General features: G+C 43.3%; 1 protein-coding gene across 9 annotated transcripts in view; it reads right to left on the bottom strand.

Moving 5' to 3' along the window:
• Positions 1–27,708, bottom strand: part of UBE4B (ubiquitination factor E4B) — a 126,950-nt gene that overhangs the window by 39,325 nt on the left and 59,917 nt on the right. For 5 of the 9 annotated variants that reach the window (XM_045482093.1, XM_045482098.1, XM_045482094.1 and 2 more), the window contains exons 4-15: positions 22,480–22,567; positions 21,088–21,232; positions 19,246–19,471; positions 18,390–18,800; positions 17,469–17,618; positions 9,867–10,008; positions 8,895–8,995; positions 7,568–7,682; positions 4,026–4,109; positions 1,433–1,489; positions 732–848; positions 535–633 (exon numbers count right to left, since the gene is read on the bottom strand). In XM_045482093.1, the coding sequence (XP_045338049.1) occupies positions 535–633; positions 732–848; positions 1,433–1,489; positions 4,026–4,109; positions 7,568–7,682; positions 8,895–8,995; positions 9,867–10,008; positions 17,469–17,618; positions 18,390–18,800; positions 19,246–19,471; positions 21,088–21,232; positions 22,480–22,567 (1,735 nt within the window). The remainder of the gene's footprint in view (positions 1–534; positions 634–731; positions 849–1,432; positions 1,490–4,025; positions 4,110–7,567; positions 7,683–8,894; positions 8,996–9,866; positions 10,009–17,468; positions 17,619–18,389; positions 18,801–19,245; positions 19,472–21,087; positions 21,233–22,479; positions 22,568–27,708) is intronic. The other 4 variants (XM_045482095.1, XM_045482100.1, XM_045482102.1 and 1 more) reach the window with 2 other exon arrangements.

The raw sequence follows: 27,708 nt of genomic DNA, 5'->3' as shown, positions 1-27,708 counted from the left end.
AAATTTTACTTTAATAAATTGTTCCTTTTGACCTCGAGAACAGCTGGGCTTCTTCCGCCTTTCTCTCCTCTACTCTTTCCACTCACGTTAGGAGAAGCTGACTACAAGAGGAACAGAAATGCCCAAATTCAACTGTGTCAAGACGATTCACGTGGAAGTGGATTACGGAGTGGGGGGAAGGAGTTACGGTTGTAATAAAATGGCCTTCGCCGTTTCCTTGAGGGATGGGATCAAAATTACCTTAATTATGCTATCGTTAGCCTAGAGTTTTGCTGCTAGAGTTTCAGAACTGAAGACACATTAATCTATACTTGGGACACACACTATACTTGGGTCATCAAGGAGTATATGCAAACTAACAGCGCTCGCTCAGTCTCGTATTTTAAAGGCCTGAGGACAAGCTGCAGAGACGGCGTGGCCACTAACCTCAGAACCAGTACCCCGTGATGCCACATAGTATTGCGACAGGTCTCACTCGGGGCACAGGTTACTGACATGCAACTTCTCCTTTGAATGCAATTCTCAAACACCTACCCTTCCCAGCTCCAAGTAGTGCTGCAGTGACTGGCTAACCACGCGAGTGTTTTCCAGGGTAATGGCAGGCCCTGAGAAATATTTCTCAACCACCTTAGCCTGGAAAGAGAAGGAAAGAATTCAACCCACACACAACATACATTTAAGCAGGGATCTCAACAGAAGAGCAGCCGAGTGCAAATGGCCACCGTACTTACATCATCTTCTGCGAAGACTGAGAAACTGAAGAAAGCCCCCAAATAAGAGAGTCTCTGCAGCTCCCGCCCAGAGCCAGGGCTTAAGGATTTAGGCAACCACAACGGCAAAGAAGCAACCTACGTTTAAAAAAAAAAAAAAAAAAAAAAGGAAGAAGCGAATCAAGCTGCTAAGTCGGCAAGTGAGGGGAAAACGTGAGGAACAGAGTTCTCCCCAGCCAACCTGTTCAGCTGGCTCTCAGCCACCAGTACGACGGCTGACAGCTAACACACAAAAACCCAAAGCTCACAATGTGCTAGGAACCCTGTTGGTATTTTCTCGTCTCCGACGGAGGAGGAGAAGCTTCCAACCCCTCTACGTTTTTACAAGATAGTCTCTGAACTTTTACGTTTCAAGAAGCTCTTCGACAGAGTTCAGATGAGCTACTCTTCCACTCTCAAAGGCCAGGTCAAGTTTTCCATAGGACTTGCTTTCCGAGTTGCACCATACTTCTACAGAAACCACACAAGAAGATAAATAACACGATCCCAGGCAGTAACGTGCAGGGTTAACTGACTGAACCGCTGCGAGCCGCCCCGGACGTGCTGCCTACATCTCATCTAAATGTCCTGTCAGCGATGTCTTTCAGATAATGTTACTCAAGGGAGATCTTCTGAGTTAGACACCCCCCGAATATATGAAAGTCCGTTAGGAAGGCACTCACCAAATTGCACACAGGGTGTGTCTTCCCAAACTTGGTTTCACACAGCTCACCTAAAGCCTAGAAATAAGATCAGAAAGGGTCGCTTAAGCGTATTTCACTTTAAACTGACTGCCACGTGTACTATCAAGGCACAGCTTTAATGCTGCTATAAATTTATATGCATTCCTTCCAAAACACTAACAGCCTCACTGCTTTTCTGATGAACCAGTTAATTCCCGCTCAATGTAAAAACTTCAGATAAAACAGAAATAGAAAATGAAGCTAAGAATCATTCATAAACTTTACCCTCTATCGATATCTTAGTTAATAGCTTGCCAGAGATATTTCTGTGCATACACACACGGAGATAAATGTGTATATTTTTATAAAAAAATGATGTTTTCACTTAACATCTCTCCGTGTCAAAAAAGATATGCTTCGTAAACTTTAGATGACTACTCTTTCCAGTGCTAATTGGCACTACAACTAATTACAATCTAATAAGCAACCAAATTCAGAACATATTTAAAACTATTACATAGAAAAAAAAATAAAAGTATTACATGGTTTCAAGATCTCTGATGTTTTTGAGAACTCCAACACTTTCCTTTGGAGCTCCAATCATTCTCACATTAGAGAAGCAGGAAAAATTGTTTTTTAGGGGCATGAACACAGCTTAACATGGCCATAGTATTCCAGTCAAATGCTACTTTAACAGTGAGCTTAATCTTCTGTGATTTGAAGAGAGCTACACAAGTTGCTAAACCAGTCAATGGAAGCTTCTGAGTCGACGCACTTAGGCGCCGATGTGCCTCGAGGTGCCACTGAGGCTCAGAGAGCTACCGAAAAGGAAAAGCTCTCAGTGCCTAGCGCAGGGGTTCCCACACGGTGCTGCCCAAGAGGATCACCTGGGAAGCTGGAAAAGCCCAATATGCCAGGCCCCGCCCTCACCACACCCATGATGGGGGGAATCACGGCTAGGAGCCGGGTGGCGGTATTTTTTGAAGATCCCCCGTTGATTCCAGGGTACGGCAACGCAGGGATGCGCTGAGCCAGAGAATAATCACGATTGTTTCTGACTCTAGCTGCAGCGGTCTTCCTCTTCCTGCCCCCCTTGTCCTTCCTTGCACCGCACTCTCATGGCCATCCGAGCGGCACTAATGGTATAAAATCAAACTATTGTCTGTCATAATGGAGGCCTTTGTCTTTTGACCAAGAACGTTTTGTTGATATCTGACACTAAAAGCTCCTTACCGAAACATCAAGCCACATCAGTCCCCAACAGAAAAGCCCACAGTTCCATGAAGGAACATTTACATAATAGAGTGATAATTAATGTGCACTCATTTCATCACTGAACTCAAACAATCAGATGATCTCACTTCCCTTTATCTGGCACAGACAGGAAAGTGCATAAGGATTAACAGAATTTTATTAGAAACTTGAATAGCATGTGCAGTGGAAAGAGCCTTGACATGTAGCCATTCAAAGTTATTTTTAAAACTAAGAATTCCCATTTCACCTTCTGATTTCCCAGCACTTAAGACTTTTAGCTCAGTTTTGATTAAGCACACATACTAAAATCGATGTATTAAAAGAGATAATTGCACCCCTCGTGTACCGCTCCGTGTTAGCACTTATCACGGTTGTGATGATCTGATTGTGCTGCTGTGGACTTGAGTTTTGCGGTAGGTCAGGAGCAACTCGCAGAGGGGCACTTGTCTAAGCAGCCCCGGTATCTGGCACAGAATAGGTCCTCGGTGGGTACCGAGTTAACGGGAAAATGGAATTAAGTCAGTAGGAAGAATGAGTAAAAGGAACAACTCCAGTAAAAATATCAGTGTAACCAGGGCCTTGGCTTACACAAGGTTGTGTTTATTCAGAGTTGGCTCGTTTCGTATTTTGATCCTTTTTCCTTCACATTTCTAGAGTGAAAAATAGACTTCAGGGTAGTTTTCTCCAAGAATTTCCAAGAAGCAAATTCAGAGAAGAGCCTCCCCAGCCCCTGCCTTTTTTTTCTACCTGGTTCTAGCTGTTTTCACAACAATCAAGGCCCTCGATGGGAATCTAGAGGAAAGTTCTGTCCATGACTCAATGCTTGCTCTTAAGTACCTTACAGAGACGAGCAGATCTGTCTCCCACATGAAGCTTGAAGGGAACAGGGAAGATAAACAAGCAAACTACTGAGGCTTTTCCGTAGAAAGTCACTACATAAAGTTGGACTAGTTTTCCTAGTATATAGCTCTACCTTCTTATTTGAATTTGTAATAGCTTTTTTAAATTTTTTCAGTAACAAAATTTCGTTGCAGTTATTATATGTCTGTTAGGAGAATCAGAAGGACACCGCCCAGAATTGTCATTTTCATAAGCTACGCTAGAAGGGGAAGTGCATTTTAAGGGTGCGTCCCCGACTCCCGTCTAGGGTTCGGATGGGCGCAACACGTCCCAGCGCTAAAACTCTCTTCACAGCAAACACCGCAAGGCCAACGCAATGCTTTCATGTTTTAAATGTGAAAACAAGGTTAATCGCGGACCTGAAAGAAAAGTGTGCGTTAAAATAATCTGCAAGAAAAGCATCTAATGAATGGCTTAAAGAAAAAGAGCCAAGTTTTACCATGAGGGGGTATTTAAAGTAGTCACTATCGAGGGAGCACTCTTTGGCAGCGAGAGCCAGGCCTTGTAAAATGGGGATAAAGATCTGTAAGAAAAAAAATAAATCAGAACTGTAAGTTCAGGAAAACGTAAGAACAGGAGGCATGTTAAATAAAGTGCCAAATCTGAATGTCCAAGCATTTCCACCTTCCCCAGGGAAAACCTGTTTTGTTTATAAAGAGGTCTAGTATCTAGCCATGGCGTGTGGCTCTATCCTTCGACGAGGCTAACCATAAAGTAATACAGCTGAATTTTCCAGAAGTAACAGGATTCGGTGAGTCCTAATTCTCTGCCAGGACTCGGAGGGACTCAGCAGAAACTCACAATTTTCGAGCCTGTTCTAGGAGTCCCCAAGGGGTCCTCACCTTATCAACTCAATTCTGTACATCTCAGCAATGAATAGGTTTCTGATTACCAAGCACCTGTAATCTGTACAGAAACTAGACTAAATGTTCCAATATTTTCCCAGCTCTATCAGTATTTTGAAAAAGTCTTTGCTGCCGCTCTCCCACCTCCATCTGATTCTTCTCACCTCTCCCTATTTATTTTGAAGAGAACAAGAAAAATAAACCTGTAATGGATCTTATTATCGTGATATTAACTTTACTTATGCAGAGTAAAAAGACGGTTGATAAATGTTGAAAATATAAAAGAAAACTTGGTTAGAATGACTTACCTCCATGTGTGGTATAATTAATACAATAACGTGAGATCAGAGCTTAAGGAGGGCACCTATGTTTATTTTTACACGTTTATCACTAATGCCAGGGCCCATTATCACCATGTAAGATGTGCTCAGTACAACTCATCTTCAAATGTCACAATGCGCCCACTGATTGACACACTTAGGGAGTTGGCTGGGATTCCAGACTAATAACATTAAGTAGAAAATGGTATAAACAACAGCTGACAATCCAAATGCCAACAAGCTGAAATGGGAGTATTCTATAAAGCCACTAGAAAATCTGACAAATTCCCTCTCCTACTAATTTCGTCCCATTGTATCAAACAGTTTCATTTAAGGAGCACAGGATTAAAAAAAAAAAAAAAAAAAAAAAAAAAAAAAAGTACCCTGGATTACAAAGTGCCTGTGGAGTGTCTTGAGATAAAAAGACAGCTCTGGAAAAGATGGTTCTAGTTTCTGCAACTCAAACTATCAGGGTAGAAGTAACGTGCTGTTGGAAGCTAGCTAAACATGGACAGGTAAAGCTTAGGTGTGGGGTCGGGGAAATGACAAAATTACAATCAAGAAAAAAACAAAACTGAAGTTCCCAAATCACCAAAAATAAATTTCACAACTGGTCACTAGAAAACTCTCAAACTTTTCCCCCCAGAATGCTATCATATTTATCCTTCTAGTAGAGTTATCCTTTTCTGCAGGTAGGATTTAATTTACGGTAGACAAGGTACTATTAGGTATAATATTTTTCAAATAGTCAAGCATTATGGTATTTGTGACTTATGTATTTTTATTTTTATTTTTTGATGGATTTTATGTATGGTATATGTGTGGTGTTTATGCGGTATATGTTTGTTGGTGATTCAAAGTCCACTCACTCATCATTTATTTCTCTCTAGAAAAAATACAAGGTAACTTGTAAGAGAAGAAGTGTTCGAGATTGAGTGGGAGAAAAGGCATCAGAATGCTGTGATTAAAAAGCAATAGTGGTTGCACAACACTGTGAATGTACTAAATGCCACTGAATTGGTTAATTTTATGTTATGGGAATTTCATCTCAATTAAAAAAAAAAAAAAGAGGCCACTGCGTTAACTCTGTGTAAGTTTCTTTAGAATAAAATAGGCACAGTACCCCTGTCAGCTGATCACTGGGCTGATGCTATACCTTTCTATTTTTATTAAACGTTTTTTAAAGTTTATTTATTTATTTTGAGAGGGAGAGAGAGGGTGTGTGTGAGTGCAGAGGCGGGGCAGAGAGAGAGGGAGAGAGAGAATCCCAAGCAGGCTCTGCACGGTCAGCATAGAGCCCCTCACAGGGCTTGAACTCATGAATCGTGAGACCATGACTTGAGCCGAAACCAAGAGTCGGACGTTTAACTGACTGAGCCCCCCCATCCCCCACCACCACGCCCTTGATCACTGGGCTGGTTTTATATAGCTAAAGCTACTCTGGGTTCCTCAAATGAGGTCTCGTAGAAGAGGAAAAGGAATCTAATTAGTGCACATCGCACACACACCAGAGTGTGTGCTTGAACCTCGCGAGACAGCTATTTATTTTCAACAGAGTTCGCTTACCTTTCTAGAGAAGGAAAGCTCACTATGTTGCGTTAAGTATTCCTGCAAGTCAACAAGACCATCATCCAAGGAAAGTACTCGAGGAATTCTAGACACATCCAAGGAAAGTACTCGAGGAATTCCAGACATAGTCACAATACTAACTGGGAGCTTGGCTCCCGGATTCATCCTTTACTAATATTTGGGAAGCTGGTAAAACACGATTCCTGAGATTTCAAAGGCCTTAAAATTAATAGGGACAAATAATACTAGGTATTCAAATAGATGACAAGGAATCCTATCAATGACAGCTACTCTTTCATGATCACACAGTCTACTGTAAGAAAATGTCTTAAAAATCCCTCCATCAAGGGATGTGGCTTGTGTGAAAGTTGCTGTGGCAAAGTGTTCACAACACAGGCCGGAAAACAACCACCAAAAGCGATGCCAAAGTTTCACCGTGAAGAGACCTTTGAGGCTAAATAAATAGCTTTATTACAAAATATCCCCTATCTGCATTTCCACTTGACTTCACACGGCGAGATATAAAAACTGTATGACTACTTAATGAGAGAAGTCATTAGCAAGACATGAGATCTCATTCCCAGTTTAGCGGTGAGAAGACAGAAGATTCTATGGGTGCGCAGACTGCCACGGAGCTAATTTAGTCACTGACTTACTGCTCTTTTTCTGTAAACTCAGAGAACTAATTTCCAATATGACTCAACCGACAAACGCACATTGTGTCTCATGCTACCTCTCGGTATTCTTGTGTTAAAAGAGCCTTGGAATCGGGGACTGGGCCTGCTAGTGCTTCCCTCCCATGGCACTAACGCACTGTTTAAAACACTCGATGCTTGACTGCCTGAGGTGGACAAATGATTGGAACAATGCAGCTGTCAATCCAATCATCTCAAGAGAGAAAGCGTCCGACTTCAGCTCAGGTCACGATCCTGCGGTTCACAAGTTCAAGCCCCGCGTCAGGCTCTGTGCTGACAGCATGGAGTATGCTTCAGATTCTGTGTCTCCCTCTCTCTCTGCCCGGCTTCCCTGCTCATACGCCAAGTATCTCTCTCAAAAATAAATAAAACATTAAAGAAAGAAAGAAAGCAAGCAAGCAAGCAAGCAAGCAAGCTCAAGTAGAGCTCTCTGAGCAAATAATGCATGCAGATCACAGTCAGAAACAGAAGTTTCCAATACATGGTGCCTTTAGAAATCAGCACAGGAGCTCCTCGGCTAAAAGCTTCGGTAACGAACTCACAAACCCTCACCTGCTTGAACACTTCTTCATCCTGGTGAGTGGTTCTCACCAGCTCCTGCATGAAGCCATACGGGAGATTCCGGCACAGCATATACGGCACCAGGAAGGACGGCTGGAGCACGGACCTGCCAACCCACAAAAAGACAAGGACTGTGATGGCTCAGCTCCCCACTGGGTGACAACACGGCACACGGGCTGTCACGTCAGCGGAAGTGTCCGGTCAAAAGTCAAACTTGGAATCTCCCAAATACTCTACGTAACGGTTTTAGGCAAAAGATCACCTTTCCTATTGTTAATAATCCCTTTTTGGTCTTTTTTACGAGAGACTATGGAAAGTTTCAAAGAATCCATCTTTTCCTACATTCGACCCTTTAAAAATAAAGCAGTACCCCCAAAAAGGAAGCCTTATATATCCCTTTTACTTGTTTATGTCTCATCCAGTTGAAAAGAAAAGATCAGCAGTAGCTGAGGACTTTTTCAAAACTCTTATTAATTTTAATAGAATTTTTTTTTTAATGTTTTGGTACATGTTTAACCATTTCCTCCTCCTTCTTTTTTGTTTGTTTGTTTGTTTGTTTTGTTTTTGAAGTTTACTTATTTATCTCTACACCCAACATGGGGCTCAAACCCACGAGTCTGAGATCCAGAGTGTATGCTCCACTGACTAAGCCAACCAGGCACCCCCTTCCTTTTCCTTCTTTGTGACAAGTTTCAAAAACATACCGTTATGGTACAGAAAATAACAGAACAACATCCAGAACAAATAAATGTTGTAACTTTGCCATTTTTAACTTAGATATTTCTGCATCATGTTTCCTTCAGATATTTTTCAGAAAATACATGAAATCTGCAAATACTTTTATTGAACTATATTGAACCTTTATGGGACCCTCAGAAACAATCAGTGAATAATGTAGCATACTTTGGTGATTCCCCAATTAACTATTCTACCATTTTTGTTTATTACTGAATAACAGAAAGCGATTGCATGATATACGGAAAGCGATGACCTACACACTTTTCCAAGTACCTCCCCTGATTTCAAGCAGCTGCTGTTAAACTAAATACTCATTTCCTGCCTTGACGTTGACATATTTCAACAATGGTCCATAAAGAAAGCAGACAGAGAGTGGCTTGTTTTCTTTTCACACTGTTTCAGAGAAGGGAAGGGACCTCAGCGGTCACCTAGTCAAAGCGACCTCAACAAAGTCACCACTTTTGTTTTACAGGTGAGAGGGCGCACTATCCAAGGTGGCGCAAGGTGGCTGGGCAGCCTGACGTCCGCTGATGCACAGGGTCCTCTCCCTGTTAACAGGAACAAGTACGGTTCTGCCCACCTTGGCTGTGTCAGGGAACCTTGTAGAACCAGCGCGGTGTGGGATATGCACTGTGAGCGGATGTTGCTCAGAAGCTGGCTGACCGCTGGCTGGCTGCACATCTGAAACGAAAGGCGCAGGTCAGGGCTGCACAAACAAACAAAAGAATGCTGTACTGCTGAAAATTGACAAGAGTCAGAGGAGATCGATCTCCGGGAAACGGCATGTTTTTCTCTTGCTTTACTCACAATGAACGAACCAGAGTAACCCTATCCTCCAAGTGTGCTGCCTCCGCTGAAATCTACGGTCAGAGAAGAAAGAGCAGAAGTGCGGGGTGACCAATGGGGGACCGCACAGATGTGGGCATGCTCTCTGCTTTTGCTATGGTGACGAGCAACAAAGCCCGGGGAAGCCCTTCACAAGCATAACTAACAGGTGGACAAGAGGACTAGTTTGGAAAACTAGAAGCAGACAGTGAACTGGGAAGGAAATAATAATAGAGTCTGCACGAAACAGCAGAGAAAGTATAGCTTCCAGAGTTTAAAGCCAATTTTGTAATTTTTATGTGATTATGGACAATTAATGTCCCTGAGGTTCGTGTGCTTACCGAGACAATAAAAACAACACCCAACCTCGCACAGTGTTGGCGCTCCATAAATGCGGGTGATTATTACACTTGCGACAGGCTCTCGGAAATTATCGGGGAAATTGTAATTATTGGAATTATTATAAGTCGCTGGTGGCAATGGCACTTGCCCCCATCACTTCTTCCTTCCACTAGAATGTGAGTTCCCTGAGGGTAGGGATCTCTGTCTGTTCTGTTCCCTAATATACCTCGAGCTCCTGGTCCGGTGCCTGGAGCATAGTGCATGCTTGAGAACCATTTTCCTGACCGAATGAATGAATGTTCCTTGGAAGGGCGGGAGGGATGATTATTTATCAAAAAATAACGAGGTTTTTGTGGGTTTTTCAAATGCATCTATTTCATATTACCTTTGGTGCTTTTTTTTCCTCTATTCCAACTCGGTCAAAACACTCGATGAGGTAGTTCAGCATGTCTGTCTCCTTGCAGGTCTCGATGGTGAAATGGTCACTGTAGGAATCCCAAGTACCTGTCCCACCAGAGGCTCCCAAACTTTGGAGAAGAGAAAAGAAAATCGATGATTCTTATCTCTTCTCGGAATCGATTATTTTTGCTAGAGTCTGCATTTCTGTAGCCGAAAGCCTGTTAGGATCCCTGCACCCAGGACAAAACACAGACACCCATGCAGCCAAGCCTGGAGCTGCCCTCTGATTTCACCTGCTCCAAGGCCAACAACAGTAACTCTTAGTAAACATTTTACTGACCTAAGAAGAGAGTTGGATCAGAAATCCGACTTCTTATCATTTTGGGAACGGCAGCTTACGAAGCCAGGAGGGCTAAGAACTGCCACCGTGTGCCAGGCATCTGAAGGGATATCACGTGTACTAAAACCAAGCTGGCCGGCTCCACTCGGGCACACTGGTAAGTGGAAACCAGACTATGCTACTGCTGTGATCAAACGCTTCGGGAGTGAAGTGACAAAGACTAACAGAATACTCCTCGTGACTTCTGCCATAAATCTCAAAGGCCTTCACCCACCATTTGGCAATAGAACCAGAAAAGGAAATCTGTCCAGTTAGAGAAGGAAACATAAAAGTATTTGTTATGAACACAAAGACTTCCAAAACTTTCAGCGACAGAGGCAAGGGAGTACAGTAAAAAACAAACGAAACAAAAATCCTGCACTAGGAGTATCCAAACTTGGGTTGGATCCCAGCCGTACTGCTCCCTGATTGCCCGAGCCTAGAACCAACCCCGTCCCATCAGCAGCGAGGCTTGAAGTGAGAGCAAGTGGAAGCGTTTTGTAAATCAGAAGCAGGATACAACACGAAGCACGGTTATGATTGGTCGTTAACTATTCTCTGAGACCAACGCCAAACACTGTCTCAGGGGTCGGGTGTGAGGAAACTAAAGAACAGATCGTCCATCAGCAAGTCACATACCAAATCTGATGTTTAACTCAGATTTATTTGATCCCCACAAAAGGCACACGGAGAGTAATCACGGCACAGGGAGAGGGCAGAAATTTGGAGGTGAAAAGAAAATGAGAAAAGATAAACTTAGCCCCCAAAATTATATAGGAAAGATGATAAAGGATGGGAAAAAGATCGCAAACTGGAGACCCAGACTCCTTCAACTGGGGCAGACAATTAAAGGCTAGAAACCCACAGGACCAACAGGGGTTGAGATATAAACAATACGCTATGCAGACAGGTGCATATATATACATAACTAATTTGGGAATATATATGTAATTGACCTTAGAATTTCAGAAAAATCCAGTTGATCCTTGAACAACACAGGGATTAGGGATGCCACTTCCATGCATTTAACTTTTGACGCCCCCAAAACTTTGCTAACAGCCTACTATTGACCAGAAGTCTTACCAACAACCAAGCAGTCGATTAACATGTCATTTTGTATGTGTATTATATACTGTATCCTTACAGCATATTCTTAAGTATTACTCTCAAGCTAGAGAAAAGAAAACATTAAGAAAATCATAGGGAAAATACATTTGAGGCATACCATACTGTATTTACCAAAAAAATCCACACATACGTGGGTCAAACAAACCCTGTTGCTGAAGGGTCAAGTGGATACATAACTGACCTTGGAATGAAAGTATATTAACATTAAAAAGATGAAAACAATGCCAGTTTTAAATCCAAGGCTTTCAGCCCAGAGTCTACAAATCTGAATTCCTACAACCTACTCTACAAGTCTGACAGAACGGAAGGAAATAGAAAGCAATGGGAGAAAAAAAAAAAAGAAAAAAAAGCGACCATAAGAACAAAACAGAAAAACCCACCCACAAATATAATATAAATATAAGAGATGAATCCCCAGAAGTAGAAAGGAGAAAAAGAGCTATTTTCTTTTTTTATAGATGTATTTTTAATGTTTATTTCTGAGAGCGAGAGAGACACAGAGTGTGAGCAGGGGAGGGACAGAGGGAGAAGGAAACACAGAATCTGAAGCAGGCTCCAGGCTCTGAGCTGTCGGCACAGAGCCCGATACGAGGCTTGAACTCACAAGCCGTGAGATCATGACCTGAGCCGAAGTCAGACGCTTAACCGACTGAGCCCCCCAGGCGCCCCGAGAGCTATTTCCGTTACTGCACCATTTTAGTTTCAAACTAACTGCAATTCTTTCTTCTTCTGTCTGATGTTGGTGACTCAGTGACTAGATTATTCCCTGTGCTTCCAAAGATGAACTTTACCAGCACAGGCTTTACCTACACACAACTAAGGCTAATCTTCCTTTGAGTGGCTCTTGTGGAAGAGAATGAAAACAGACCATCCTCCTGTTTAAAACGAGAAAGTTCAACTATACAATTTCCTTGGTAACGAGACCCACATTTTTCACGTTTTTACATTTCTGAAATGAAAAGCACCTCCTAGGGGCGCCTGGGTGGCTCAGTCGGTTAAACGTCCGACTTCAGCTCAGGTCACGATCTCGCGATCTCGCGGTCCGTGAGTTCGAGCCCCACGTCGGGCTCTGGGCTGATGGCTCAGAGCCTGGAGCCTGCTTCCGATTCTGTGTCTCCCTCTCTCTCTGCCCCTCCCCCATTCATGCTCTGTCTCTCTCTGTCTCAAAAATAAATAAACGTTAAAAAAAAAAAAAATTAAAAAAAAAAAGAAAAGAAAAGAAAAGCACCTCCTATTTGATGTCGACAGGTTCTTGCCAGTTGCAAGGGGTCAGTGTGACCCAGTTCACATGGAGTCATGCACTGACACTGGGTGCTGTGGGTTCCATTGTTAGCCAACGCTTGCCATTTAATTTTAACTTAAATGTGAACACCTCAAAGCCAGCTGAGGTATCTCCACGATGATCTCGCTAAGATCATGAAAAGCAACAGTGTATGTAGAAGATCGCTGGTCTTATGCCAGGCAATGCGAACAAAGGCGCTCAGAATACATGAGAGAATGTTCAAAGCTAAAAGCGGTGGCTACGTTTTGGTGATCGTCGGTCAGACCCCAAGTGACACTTCAGTTGACTTTTTAAGAAGAGAGGAAGACCAAAAAGTGAAACAAAATTTAACCGAACTGGAACTGTAGAGAAAACTCCAGTACTTGTCCATATATCACAAATTTTAGAATCAATCCTAAAGTAAACCACGACCCTAGCAGGAAAGGCAGCCAGTCCCAACTATGCTACACAGAGGTCTCAACGAGCAAAACTGACAAGGCTCCTCAGGCTCCAAGTGAAAGCGCCGTACTCACATTTTGAACACGACACTGAGGGAGAAAGTGGTGTCGTGTTTATGTGCGTACGTTCAGGCTACCAGTAAACATCTTTAAAGTTTTCAAATGACATTTCACTTTTTTCCCTAAAAAAAAATCATCCCAGAATTCGTGATGCTTTTACAACTGCGACACGTGGAATACCACGCTGGAAATATGTCATATTTAAGTCCTACAAGTTATCTACAAAGTTACACTGCCCTCTGGGAGGATTTACGAGCCATTTTCTGATAACTACATCAACAGTCCAATTAAATGTAATTACTCTGCATAATAGAAATACAGCTGAATGCTTCTGAAAAGCCAACGAACATCTTCCTGGGGAGTCACGCATGCATTAGACCTGTGCAAATCGAATCCCATTTGAAATGCACCAAGAAAAGTGTTCCTTAAAAGGATTCCACGGCAGTTTCATTTTTTCTATAATGCACCCTCCTATTTACTCATTTTTTGGAATGCAGACTTTAGTGTTTTGTGTTTTCGCACTGCAAGGCAAAGTCAGAGCTGTACAGGTTCGAGCAATGTCAATTCATCGAACGAATGTTCACGGTGTCCCTTCTGTATGGCAGGCACTGTCGTAGGCTCTGGGGGCAGCACACTAACTTGAACAGATCAAGATCCTGCTTGTGTGGTGATTAGGTTCTAGAGGGGAACAGTCCAAAACAACATAGAGACGCCACGAAGAAAAATAAAAGCAGAGCATGGTGACAGAGACGGGCAGGAAGCGCGCACGTGCATTTTATACGCTGTGTGATATGACCCTCTGATAAGACAGCATGTACACGGAGACCCGAGGGAGTCAGCGGGGAGCAAGCCACGCAGCCCTCTTGGGGCAGGCCATCCAAAGAGAGGAAGTAAGCGTGAAGGCCTAAGGCAGCGGGGAATATGCCAAGTGAGGTCAAGAACAGGGTCGTGAGCAGCAGAGGGCGGAGGCAAGCGGAGGCACGAGAGGTTAGAAAGGAGGATTGCAGGGGCGCCTGGGTGGCTCAGTCGGTTGGGCGTCCGACTTCGGCTCAGGTCATGATCTCGCGGTCCGTGAGTTCGAGCCCCGCGTCGGGCTCTGTGCTGACAGCTCAGAGCCTGGAGCCTGTTTCAGATTCTGTGTCTCCCTCTCTCTCTGACCTTCCCCCATTCATGCTCTGTCTCTCTCTATCTCAAAAATGAATGAAGGTTAAAAAAAAAAGAAAGGAGGAATGCACACGTGTGTGCGCACGTGGGTGTACATGAGACGAAGGGTCTCGTGCACCAGGGCGAGGCTTTGGGTTTTACTCTGCACGACAAGGGACATTACCGGAGGGTTTGGACACACACATGGTGGAACTATTTCCAAGTTTCATTGCCAAGTGGTGATGTAAATGTCAACATTTTTCACTACTTGCTGATTTTCCCTTTCTCTATTCACACAGGTTCACGACTGTCAAAATGTTCTCTCCTTCGCTGAAACATCTAAGCAGTTAAAAACAGATTTCTTTCCCATCATCAATTTCCTAGGATACAATTGGAAAAATTCTCAGAGGAACCACTGTGTTCTCCTTATACAAGATGCTCTCGCTCCCCGTGTCCGCTCCGACAACAAGCAGATCCTAATTCCTATAGCTCTCTTCACAGAGGGCTATAGAACATCACGGAAGGAGTGTTTTACCTTTCTTTCTTTCAAATTTTTAAAAATGTTTAATTTTGAGAAAGAGCGTGCCTGTGCTCTTGGGGGGGGGGGGTGGACGCAGAAAGAGGGGGACAAGACTATCCCAAGCAGGCTCCGCGCTGACACCAGAGAGCTCGATGCGGAGCTTGAACCAAAGTGAGACACTTGGCCAACTGAGCCATTCAGGCGCCCCAGGAATGTTTCACCGTTCTTAAATTAGTCCTTTTCATCACCACTATAGATAATTAGCATACGAATGTATTCCCAACTATTTCCAAAAACATTCTTAACGCGTCAACTCCAGCATCAACTGCACCGGGCAAGCAGAAGGGGAGACAGATGCGGCCCCTGTTGATTTTTTCCTCTACGACGTTAACATCACTGGGCAAGGAGTAGGTGTTGAAATTGCTTACTTCACAGTAAACAAAATTCTGGGAAGATCAATTAGAAAGGGGGAGAAAGAAAATAACTATTTATTTCCTGCTCACTCAAACTAACAAGGTTTTTTATGACCTCTTCTCGGTTCTGATCCCACAAGCATTCTCGAGTTCCTCTCCGTGTGCTTTAATCAGTTACCATTTTTTTTTTTTTTACCCATCCTTTCACATTCTGTTTGAGATCTATTCAAAAACTCGAAGTTGCCAAAATCTGGAGAGATCAGATTCTGTTTTAACAGCCAGCAAAGGACCTGCCAACTGAATGGAATTTTGTAATTACCGAGTAAAATGTTGGTGCTTCCTTGCCAAGGAACAGAGTAGAAGCATAAACACTGGGCAGCGAAATAACTAGTATGAGGAGCAAGAACGACACAGGTCCTGTTGCGAGCACGGGTGAGGCAGGTGAGTTCTGGACTCGGGCCCTGCCACGTACCAGTTATGTGACTGACCTCCCTGTCCCCACGTTCCTTACGGTAATTGGGAGGGCCGTTGTGAGGATAAAGGGATAATGTGAGCAGTGTGCTGGCTCAGGGTCTGGCACACGAGGCTCAGTAAGTATTTGGAGCTATTATTACACGGTCCGTTCTCTCTCCTTGTGGCCACAGAATCTAGATCAGAGACAAGGTCAGGATGCTGGGAGTGCAGCGCTAGTGAAAGCAGCACACAATCTGAAATCTTTGTGAGAGCACGCTGGAATTAAACAGGCCAGGGAGAGACAGCATTTCTCCTACAATTTACAGTAAGACAGGTAACAAAGCACTTTTATCATGTATGGAAACTGACTCCTAAAAAGGATGCCTGCTCGGGGGCTCGGGGGCTCAACACGGTTAAGCATCCAACTTTGGCTCAGGTCATGATCTTACGGTTTGTGAGTTCGAGCCCTGTGTCGGGCTCTGTGCTGACAGCTCAGAGCCTGGAGCCTGCTTCGGATTCTGTGCCTTCCTCTCTCTCTCTCTCTGTCCCTCCCCCACTCGTGCTCTCTGTCTCTCTCTCTCTCTCTCTCAAAAATGGATGAATAAACATTAAAGAAAAAAAAAAGGATGCCTGCTGCATTACTGTAATCGGGAAGTAGGATTTTATCTACATGAAAAAGACACTTCTACCTTTGGGAAATTTACTTGAGAAAACAGTAATATAATGTTCAACCTAATACAAATATCAACCCTCCTGAATCAATATTCAACCTTGCACCCACACTCCTTTCTCTCTTTATATACTCTCTCTAATGATTCTTCTGAACACTGTCAAATTTAATGAAGTGTACCTAACTCCTACTGCTGTCTCTATTTATAGCCTGGAGTTATTTTTGAACAGTGCTGGGCACAAATACCAAGTCGGTCCAGTGGAAACTTCGATTTCAGAGCAAAATTGTAAGACAATGAGTCAGAGGTTCAGAAAGAAGGTGCTATTATATTTTCTTGCCCAAAGTCACCTAGAACCCCAAACAGTGTTTTCAGGGTTTTCAGGGGGGTTTTCAGGTTTTCAGGGGGGAACGAACAGTCAGCAGCATCGTGAACTGTGTTTTAGCCTCTGCTGCCATTCCAAAGGCTGTCTAAACAAGGGTCTAGCTTCGCTGAGGCCAAGGTGGTGATTGGTGAAGTTGCAGGCTAAAAGTGAAACCAGATTCACGGTTATAACAGACAGTGTGGCCCAACATGCTCTTCGACAGACTGACCGTCAGACAGAGTGGGGGTGGAAAAGGTGGGGGGAAACACACACGCACACACACAAACGCCATCCCGGCCCCTCTGCCATTCGTAAGTAGCAGCAATCCATGCAACTGTATGTAAGAAAACATGCCTCACGGAATACATGTTGCTCATATCCGGCAGCTCACAAGAACACTCGCGATAGGTAGATGAAGGGCCCCTCGTTTCTGATCTCAGGGTGGGTGAACTCAACAACCGATCTTTAATCTGCTGCTTGTATTTCTGACCAATGATTACGTGTAAGTTTTCCTCTAAACTTACCGGGCAACAATGATGAGGGTGTTCCTAATGTGCCACTTTACCCCATGATAAGGTCCTACCACCTCGGTCCATGCAGGTTTCCCAGTCTTAACTCTCCCGACTGTCTCATCTGACCCTATCCTGTCTAGACTCAAAGCACACCCCTAATGAGGGCTCGCAAAAGTTAGTTCCTAAGCACCTAGGCACATGCAGGGGTGAGACTCCATTCCTCTGATACCTGGACCCAAACTGGACACAAGAAAACTCATCACCACCACCACCACCTTCATCATCACCATCATCACCATCATCATCATCTTCTTCATCGTCATCACTACTGTCGCCAGAAAGCGCGAGGAAGAGGAAGGAGAAAGGATTGTCGTGCATGCTACCACAACAAAAGCAAAAAAGGTCATGAGGGAACAAAGACAAAACAAGAGATGGAAAGCTTTTGCAACTCCTGTCCCTTTTAAATTAAATGTTACGCTAACAGTTCTGCCTGCTGACATGCAGGAACACCATTCACCCCCATCACATAAATGCACAGGTGCGTCCGCGAGGGGGCGGGGGACACCGGTTAGCGGAATGCTGACGCCGCTTCTTTCTGAGAGGCTCGAATCAGAGCGTCAAGGCACAAACACCGGCCCAGCCGCAGTGATCGGGGGTGAGGGGCACCAGCCCAGACTTGCTCCCACCACCCCCCGGGCTGACTGCGTTTCAACTATGATTGGCAACAGTACAAGTACAGAGAGCTGAGAGAGGCTCCGACGAGCCCCAGCTCTCGCCTACAAACTGCCCCCAGCCTCTGGAATTCATTTGTGATGAGGACTGACAGGTGAGCTAGGTTTCAGAAAGTGAAGCGACTTCTTGTTGGTTTTTTTTTTTCTTTTTTGGTATGGTCAGGAGGAAGAGCGAGGGGCAAGAAGAAAGGGACACACAACGGAGCACCCACACTTTCTACAGTTAGCAAAGCCTGGCAGAAGCGAGGAGTCCGGGCGCGAGCCTACCGAACTAGTTAGACGCACGGGTTAATGACCCCAAAACGGAAAAACACACGCAACTGAGGTCAGTGTCACACGCCAGTTCTTTCAAACCGAGTTAATCGCCTCTCCCTGCACTGCAAACACGCACCCAGCTCTCCTGCTGAATAAATAAATACCTAGGAGAGGTCCTTAGGGATGAGGGGCGTCTGCTCGCGGCACTGGGCGAGGCGGCCAGTAAAGGTGGGCCCAGGCTGGAGGGTCTCTGGCTGGGAGAGCTGGCAGGCACTGCTTGAGGGCTACTAGCGAGGGCAGGGCGGCCGGGCGAGCTGGACAGAGTGGAGATGCCTGGGGGCCGAGGGGCAGAAGCGGAAGGCCCCCACGGGTGGGCGACCGTGTAGGGGCGATACCGTGGAGAGGAGGGCTGGCTCCCCGCGGCGGCCCCCGAAGCCGCCCCGTGGGGACTGAGGGTAACGGAAGGCGCAGCCGGCTGGCTGGCTGCACGGCAAGGGGACGAGGCAACGGACGGGCTCGGCGCCGGCACCGAGCTCCAGAAACTCGTACTGGGAGCGGGGCTCGTTTCATAGAGGCTAGAGCAGTTGAGAAAGAGGAGAAAGGAGAGAAAACGGAAGACAAACTTGAGGTAAACAGCTGCAAAGGAAAATCTCAAGCTCTGAAAGAATAGTGTGATTACACGCCAAGTGTACGCGTCTTTCAGGCTCATCTAAATCATTAGAATCGAACTGCTGTACGGATCTAGAGGCTACATTTACAACATGGTAAAGCTCTCTTCCCAAGGATTAATGTACGATATATACAGCCATTTGTTTCCAAAATTTACCAAGAGCCTAACCATGGGAAGCCAAACAGACCAGCGGAAAAGACCACACCTCCTGCAATGGCTAAATGCATCCACCCACATACAATACATGCCATAGTCTGCATGACAAAGGCCCATGAGGGAAGAGTCCCTTGTCTTACATACTTTGTGGCTGTTTTACTACCAAGTAGATGTGCGAAAGGAACCACACTGACCTAGACAACGAGCTGGCACCGAAGGAGCCCACACCGCAGAACATGGGGCTCGCTCCTGGGTTGGAGCCGGTAGTTAGCAGGAGATTTCTGTCCGGGGACCGAGCCGCCGCAATTGGCTGCGATGTGGCCGTCAGACTGGCAAATGGATTTTCATCTCTAGTCTGGGTAGACATCATTAGCACTTCCATTAAAATCTGGCCAATCAAGTCCTTAAAATCGGAGAACACTGTTGGAAAGGCAGAAGAAAGAAGAGGTTACACATGGTTCCTCATATACATAGGCAGTCCTTGAATAACCCACATTAAACCAGAGGTTCAGCGCGGCAACCGGATTGGATTCTGGAGCAGTACAAGGACGTTAGTAGAAAACCCGGTGAAATCCAAATGAAGTCTGGAGTGGAAGTAATAGTAAGATCTTAGTCCTGACAAATACATTGTGGTTACATAAGATGTTAACGTTAGGGGAAACCTAGGTGAAGGATATACGGGAACTCCCTGCACGGTGTCTAAAACTTTTCTGTAAATCTAAAATTATTCCAAAATACAAAACTTATTTAAAAAAAGAAAGAAAACTGGAGTGTAGCCAATGAGAATCGCTGTTGACATACATTTAACTGTAAAAAGAAGCCACTCCCAAATACAGGTGTCTATTTATCATATACCGGAAACAAAGCTGGGTTCGTATTTCTTCACCTACGTACGTTTTATGTACAGTAAAACTATCAAATGCGAGGTTCAAAATATTTTATGAAGGGTCTAACATTTAGTCACCATCTGGCTTTCCGGAGAAAATTCTATTTTCTAACTTTCTCCTTAATTCTTTGCAGCTCCCCAATGCCTTACTGTAAGTCTTTAAATACATTTTATATATCACTAAATAGATAAAAGTTGTAACCGACGTAAATCTTGTCTGATTTGGTTATTAAAAATTATCACTCACATATGCACAAGACAGATTTAAGAATCTTAAGGTTTCCAGTAAGAATAACAAGTGGCAGGGATAGAAACATGCAGGTGCTAAGCGTGTCTATGACCCGTTAATAAGAAGATCCCAGTAAAATCAGAAGTAAACTACGTGTCTGCCAGGAACACAGGGGACTTTTCTCGCCATGGAAGATGGGCAGCACAGAAAAGGGAAAGATGATCTTCTGTGCACTCGTTTAAAGTATATCTACTGAGGAATTATTAAGAGCCTTCTGTAGAAGGCACTAGCACTATATCAGTGAGCAAAACAGACAAAAATCCCTGCCACCGGGGAGGTTATATTCTAGTGACAGGCAAAGGCACACTACCACACCACCCCTCTCTCTTCTGCATTCCAAATGACTGCTGTAAAGAAGAGTGACAGTGCCCTTTAATGCTGGTGTCTTGCTAAAAGCTTTATTAATTTGTTATACGAGTGCGGTTTAGGGTAGCCTCTTAAAATAGAATCCTGGAAACAGCAAAATATCAATATGTTCTATCTTCTGAAGCAATTCAATCAAGTTAATGTACTCCACTGTCTACACAGGAGTTGGTAGGCACTTAAAGCAGGTAGAGGTCATACAGAGCAGCTCTCGGGATCCCTGGAGACCACCCAGTATACTCCTACTTCATTAGAGACATTAATAACTTCAGTTCGGAAACAATGGAGACCATTAGCATATTTGTACGGTTTTCTTCTAGAGAGATCATCAAAGTACAAAACCAATGTATCAGGAAGATCAGCGGAAAGTGGCCAAACAACAGCACCTCTGATGGCCAAAACTACAACCCCAAAGCAAGAGAAAGTGAATGTGGGTAATGGCCAAGGCCAAGGATCTTACATTCTTATTTTCTCTTAACAGCTGAGCTAGATTCCTACCTTCTTTTGGGTTCTGCTTAAATTGTGCAGAAAGAGAAGAAAGGAAGATGACGTCTCTGTCCCGGTCCTTCCAGGAGACACGAAAGATCTTACAGACCAGCTGTAAGGCCTGTTCTTCGGACACTTCAGAACCTGATGAAGGCTCCTTGTGGGGAAGAAGATTGGGGGGTTAATTTCAAGTAATTCATTTATGAATGAGGGGATTTTAGAAATGCATGCAACTGTGCGCCGACTGACTTGGGCAACAAGAAGCTGGTTACTATGACTGCAAAGTTGTGACATGGCGATTTCACGAGTTTACAATAGAAGCTGTGGGGGTGGGCGTGGGGGGACAAAAGAGCAGAATTACCAGTAATCACCAAGGGAGTAAATGAATAAAGGATATACCTACATCTTATCTCTTTCCTTTTCTGAGCTCCAAAGGACCAGGTAAACATTCTACCCACATAACCCGTTTTCATCGAAAAAATTCTCCAGAATTTAATGTTACCCACTAGTCTCCATCACAGATAAAATATCATATATATATAAAAGAGCTCCATCAGCAAAAAAGAACTCTGCAAAACAAAGCATCATGCCACTAGAAGGCCACAGTCCAACAGAATCACCAAAACGGGTTGCTCAACACTCATAATTTGCTGCACAGAAAGAGATGCAATTATCTCCACCAGTTCTACACCATGACACCCCCCAAAGAAAACACTTTCTTTAAACATTTTATTTATTTATTTTTGAGAGAGAGAGAGAGAGAGAGAGAGAGAGAGAGAGAGAGAGAGCGCACGCAGGGGAGGGGCAGAGAGAGAGGGAGACACAGAATCGGAAGCAGGCTCCAGGCTCTGAGCTGTCAGCACCGAGCCCGACACGGGGCTCAAACTCATGAACCATGAGATCATGACCCGAGCCAAAGTTGGATGCCCAACCGACTGAGCCACCCAGGGGCCCCAAGAAAACATCTCTTTTGCTAAACATAGGGAACTAAGCTCAGATGATAACAAAATATAAAGACCTCGGCTTCTAAGTGCTATTGGATTTCACAACCATTTTCCTCAGAATGCTACCAAAAATGTGATGACCTACTTGCTTAAGCAAAAAAGATCAACAGAAAAAGTCCAAACTACCTCTAAATGCATTCTCATCACAAACTACATTTACTGGTAAAACTATAGATCTGAAACACAAAGGAATGGAGGGATTTGACCAGACTAAAAAAAGTGAGCTACCCTTCCATTAGGGCAATCTAGGCTGTGCGTTTCTCCTCAGAAGAAAAAAAGAGAGGATTTGCTGACTTGGGGTGGCCTGCTCTAACAGACTCCATAGACATAAGAAAGGAAGGGGTGTTTATTTATATTACCTGTACTAAAAACAGAAGCGAGGGTTTCATCTCTTACCAACCTTATCGCTGACGCTCCTTTTTTCTCTCCGATCGTTTTCATCAACCTCCATATTTTCGATTCCTGAATCCACATCCACCTGGGACATGCTTTAAGTACAAAAGACAAATAAGGCTTTTACCTTTTATAAATCCACCCTGTGTCATAGCTGCTGGCTGAGGGCCAGTTCTCAAGCATCGATCAAAATCAGTCAGGAAAGCAAAATAATAAAGGTTCATCTTTTCTCTGATTAACTTTTAAGAGCACTTCATATATTAGGATAGAAACACTCTGTCTCCTATATTTGGTGGGAGCAGTGCTCCTAAGTGGTCATTTCCTTAGGCTCACTTCCAAAAACAAATTAGAGCGTATTTTCTATATATACAATCAGAGCCTTACTACAAAAACCTGGTTAAGTCCAAACACCTTTTTTCCCCCACATTAAATAAAAATTTTCCCGGCACCATTTATTGAAATGACCGTCCTTGTAACACTAATATGAAATCACCTCTCACAGGTCCAACTGCAATGTATGTATGTGTCTATTTCTATTTGATAATTTGTCTCCCCCTCCCCCCACAAAAAAACCCCCATCCTATCTTACTAAAACTTCACAGTAAATCTCGGTATCTGCTAGGTCAAAGCCTGCACCTCACTATCCTACTTCAAGAGAGTCTTGGCCATTCTTGGCCTTTTACTCTTCACACATCCTTAAGCATCAGCTTCACAGACTCCTTAAAAGTCCTGTTGGCATCTTGACTAGAATTTCATTGACTTGTGAGATCCAACTGGGGAGAAACGACATCATTATGTTGCGTCTATTCATGGACAACGTATCTTTCTGCAACTATTTAGGCCTTCTTTAGTCTTTCAATAAACTATTATAATTTGCTCCGTAAGTCTTTCACTTCTTTTCTCAACGTATACCTAGGTACCATGTATCTTTTGCTGAAACTGTGCATGGTACCTTTTTAAAAATTAACTTGTCTAATCTCTTGTGGCTAGTACCTAGTAATATAACTGATACAGACCTCTTAGGAGCAACTTGTATACTTACACATAGGATTTACTAGGTAGAAAATAATCTCATCTCCAAATAAGAACGGTTTTATTTCTTCCACTCCAATCCTTACTTGTTTTTCTGCACTAGGTAGGATCCCCACGTGGACCAGACGTAGAAACAGCAGCCATCTTTGTTCTTATGCCTGATTTTAAAGAGAGTGCTTCTAATTTCTCACCCCTGAGTATGAGAGTTGCTGTAGTTTCTCGAGAGATGTCCTTTATATCAGTCAGAATAAGGTAGGCTATGCTGTGGTTACACAAACACTTGGAAATCTTAGAGGCTTAACACTATAAGGGTTATTTCTTGCTTATGCAAAGTCTGGTGAGAGTGAAGCATCCTTACTCCACCTTTAATCTATGCCATCTGCAATACGCAGCCTCCAAGGTCACTGGAGCGAGAGAAGAGAGCGATGGAGGAGGAATATCGGCTCAACTGCCTTCACCTAAAAGTGACACATGTCACTTCCACGCACAGTCTACTGGACAAAACGAGGTACTTGGCCCCAATCTAACTGCACAGGAAACTGGAAATGCAGGGGAGCATGTGAAATATTTGCTCAACTCTGTCTCTGCCGTATTGTCCACTTAGGATGCACCTTTCTGTTTGCTGTTTGCAAAGATTCTTATCATGAAATGACGTTGAGTTTTATCAAACTCTTCCAACTACCAAGATCGTATGGTTTTTCTCTTTAATATATAATGTGGTGAATGATATTTGTAGATTTTCAAATGCTGCATGCACCCTTGCATTCCTGGGATAAATCCATGTTGCTCATGTTATGTTACACTGACACTTTTAACTAAACTTATGATTGAAATATCTGCACAGAACTGTCCACAGATGATCGTATGTGTTTGACTGAATAAAGCTTCACAAAGGAAACATTCTAATGTAATCAGGGCCCATATCAAGAAACAGAACGTGACCAGCATCCCAAAAGCCCCCTTCGAATGCTTCCAGTCACAACTACGCTAGCCCACAGTAACCGCTATCCTGGCATCTAGCCCCAGAGAAGTTCTGTCTGCTCTTTATGTGCTGCAATAGTTGACTTGTCAGTATCTCAAGATTTCTGCAAATACGTTCACGAGCATGATTACCATGTAATTTGTTTCTTTTATATTATTCTTGTCTGGTTGTGATATTAAGGTCTCGTTAGCTTTGTAAACGGAGTTGGTAAGCAGTCCCTATTTTTTTTTAATTACCTGGAAAAATCTGTGTACAACTGGAATGGTAGAATTTACCTATAAAATTATATGGGCAAGCTACTTTCTTTGGAAAATTTTTAAACACTGATTCAATTCATTTCATGGTTTTTGATTATTCAGGCTTTCTCTCTCCTCTTGAGCCCATTTTGGGAGAATTATGTTTTTCTAGGAATTTGATTTTTATCCAAATTTTCGTATTTACTTGCATGTTGCATATTTACAATTTTTCACGGAATTCTCTTTTTCAGTAACAAATATCACTGAGTTCCCCCTTCTATGCAGGCATTGTTCTAGGTGTCTGTCAACGAACAAACAAAAGAGACAATACAAGCCCTGTGTTATGGAGCTTACCTTCTCATTAGAGGGTGAAAGATCATAAACAATAAATATAATAAGTAAGTAAAACATATCATATAATGATAAATGCTACAGAAAAAATAAAGCAAAAAGAGTAGGGAAAAGGCAACGGAGAGTGCAGGACTTTCCATTTTAAATGGGGTGAGCCTCACTGAGAAATGCCACATGAGTACAAACAGGAAGGGGGTTAGCCATGCGCATATCCAGGGCAAGAGCCTTCCAAGACAAGGGTTCCTATTTTCAATACTTAGTCATATTCTCTTCTTCCTTGTTTCATTTATATTAGAGCTTTATATTTTCTCCTAAGAACCGCTTTGGCTGCAACATGAAGCTCATAATGTGTCATATCTGTTATCGTTCAGTTCCAGGTAATTCCAAATTTCTTTTTTGACCTGTAGTTAGACGCATGCTCTGTTTTAAAAATTTCCAAATGGGGCGCCTGGGTGGCGCCGTCGGTTAAGCGTCCGACTTCAGCCAGGTCACGATCTCGCGGTCCGTGAGTTCGAGCCCCGCGTCGGGCTCTGGGCTGATGGCTCAGAGCCTGGAGCCTGTTTCCGATTCTGTGTCTCCCTCTCTCTCTGCCCCTCCCCCGTTCATGCTCTGTCTCTCTCTGTCCCAAAAATAAATAAATGTTGAAAAAAAAAATTAAAAAAAAAATTTTTCCAAATGTGTGAGGGATTTTAAAATTTTTTCCCCTGTATTAATTACCTAACCTAATGTCCTAGTCAGAAAACATGATCAGTTTGATCCTGCATTCTGAAACTCTCTGTTCTTTGGATATTAGGAAAGAATGTGCATTGTCCAACTGTAGAGTGCAAAGGATCAGATCCACCTTGTTAGCTGTGTTGTTTCATTTGTTCACATGCTTACTGACGCTCATTCTTTTTGATCTATCCATGCACCAAAGGAATGTGTCAAAATCTCCCGTTATGAATATGTGTCACTTTCTTCTAGTTCTACCGTTACTTGCTTTATTGTTGCTGCTGTCACACAAGTATGTGTGTATACTTTGGAAACTGTTACATCCTACTGTTAAACAATACACAGTGCTTATGTCTAGTAGTATTTTGTGCCTTGAAGACTAATCTATTGTTTACCCCAATCTTCTCTTGTTTAGTATTTGCACGGAATATCTTTCCCTTTTCTTTCACTTCCAACAAAACGTTGAAAGTTCTAACCTACTGCTTCAGGTATGTCTTCTGTAAACCCAGATAAAGCTGGGTTCTGTTTCATTTTTAACCCGGATCTAAGCCTTTCACTGTGATTCACTGTGATTACTGAGCTAGTCTTCATTTCTTTCAACCATCTTATTTTGTGCCATTTGTCTTTCTTTTAAAATTTGTGTTTCCGTCCCCCCAAACTCCCAACCCCCATTCCATATTTTCCCTTCACTGCTTTGGAAAACATACTCCATTTCTGTTCTTTTAGTGGCCACCCCTGAAATTGTATCAAGTACCCTTAACTCAAAATCTAAAAGTTGGCCAGTATCTTCACCCCTCTCCCAAGTACACAGGGACGTTAGTGCTTGCTCTACTGACCTCCCCCCGGCCCCTGCCCTTCCATGCTACTGCTATCCAGCATGTTGTACCTAACTCGTGTTTCCACTTCTCTCCCTCGATATTATTGTATATACTGTTACCATCGTTTTACACTACCCCTGTCTGTTTAGATTTACCACATTTATTATTCACTCACCCTTCCTTCGTGCATCTCAGACATTAGTCCTGAGATCATTTTCCTTCTTCGTCAACTACATCTGTTAACAGCTGGGGTCTTCAGAAGTGGCAGACTACCAGGATGTCTGCGTGTGTTTGTTTTCTGAATCTATAAATATCTTTATCTCACCTGTGCTTCTCAGAGACTGGTGCCCAAGGCTTCACAATTGCCAGTGGACAGTTAATTTACCTTCAGCGTTTGACACTATTATCCCACCATCTGACTTCCATCATTCAGACATCTAACTATCATTCTTTGGTAGACGATCTCTTTTTTCTCTCTGGCTGCACTAAAGGTCTTTTTGTCTTTGATGTTCTGAAATTTTACCATAAAATGTCTAGATATGAATTTCTCTTTGTTTCATCAGCAGGCGGGCTGCTGGGCGTTTTGGATCTGAGGATTCATATCATGTATCAACTCTAGGAAAATTCTTAGCCATTCATCTTTTGGATAATGGCTTCCAAACCAGTACAGGAAAACACGTGGGGGAATCGCTCTAAGTCTCCCTGTTCTCACCTTTTGAAATGTCTAGTAGATACTGGTTGGATCTGTGTCCGTTATGTCTCTAAATATCTTGCATACTTTTATCTCTTTCTCTTTGAGGCACACACTGCGTAATTTCTTCAGCTCTACCATTCGGTTTGTTAACTCTCTCTTTAGCTATGTCCTATCGACTGTTTTAACTCTCACATCACGTTTTCAATTTGAATTATCTTTTCATTTCTAGAAATTCTACTTGGTTCTTTTTCGAACGTGCTTGGTTGTCTTTATAGCTGCTCTTCCCTTTTCACGTTTTCAGTTCCCTTTGTAATTTATTTAAACATACGTATTTTGTATTGTCCACCTGATAATTCCAAAAACCAAAAATATATACATGAATAATTCTACTGTTACTGGTACTGCCATATGT

Source organism: Leopardus geoffroyi, chromosome C1 (genome assembly GCF_018350155.1).
Source record: "Leopardus geoffroyi isolate Oge1 chromosome C1, O.geoffroyi_Oge1_pat1.0, whole genome shotgun sequence".
Lineage (NCBI taxonomy): Eukaryota > Metazoa > Chordata > Mammalia > Carnivora > Felidae > Leopardus > Leopardus geoffroyi.
The sequence above is the reverse complement of the archived record's forward strand: the minus strand, read 5'-3'. Positions and strand labels throughout refer to the sequence as shown.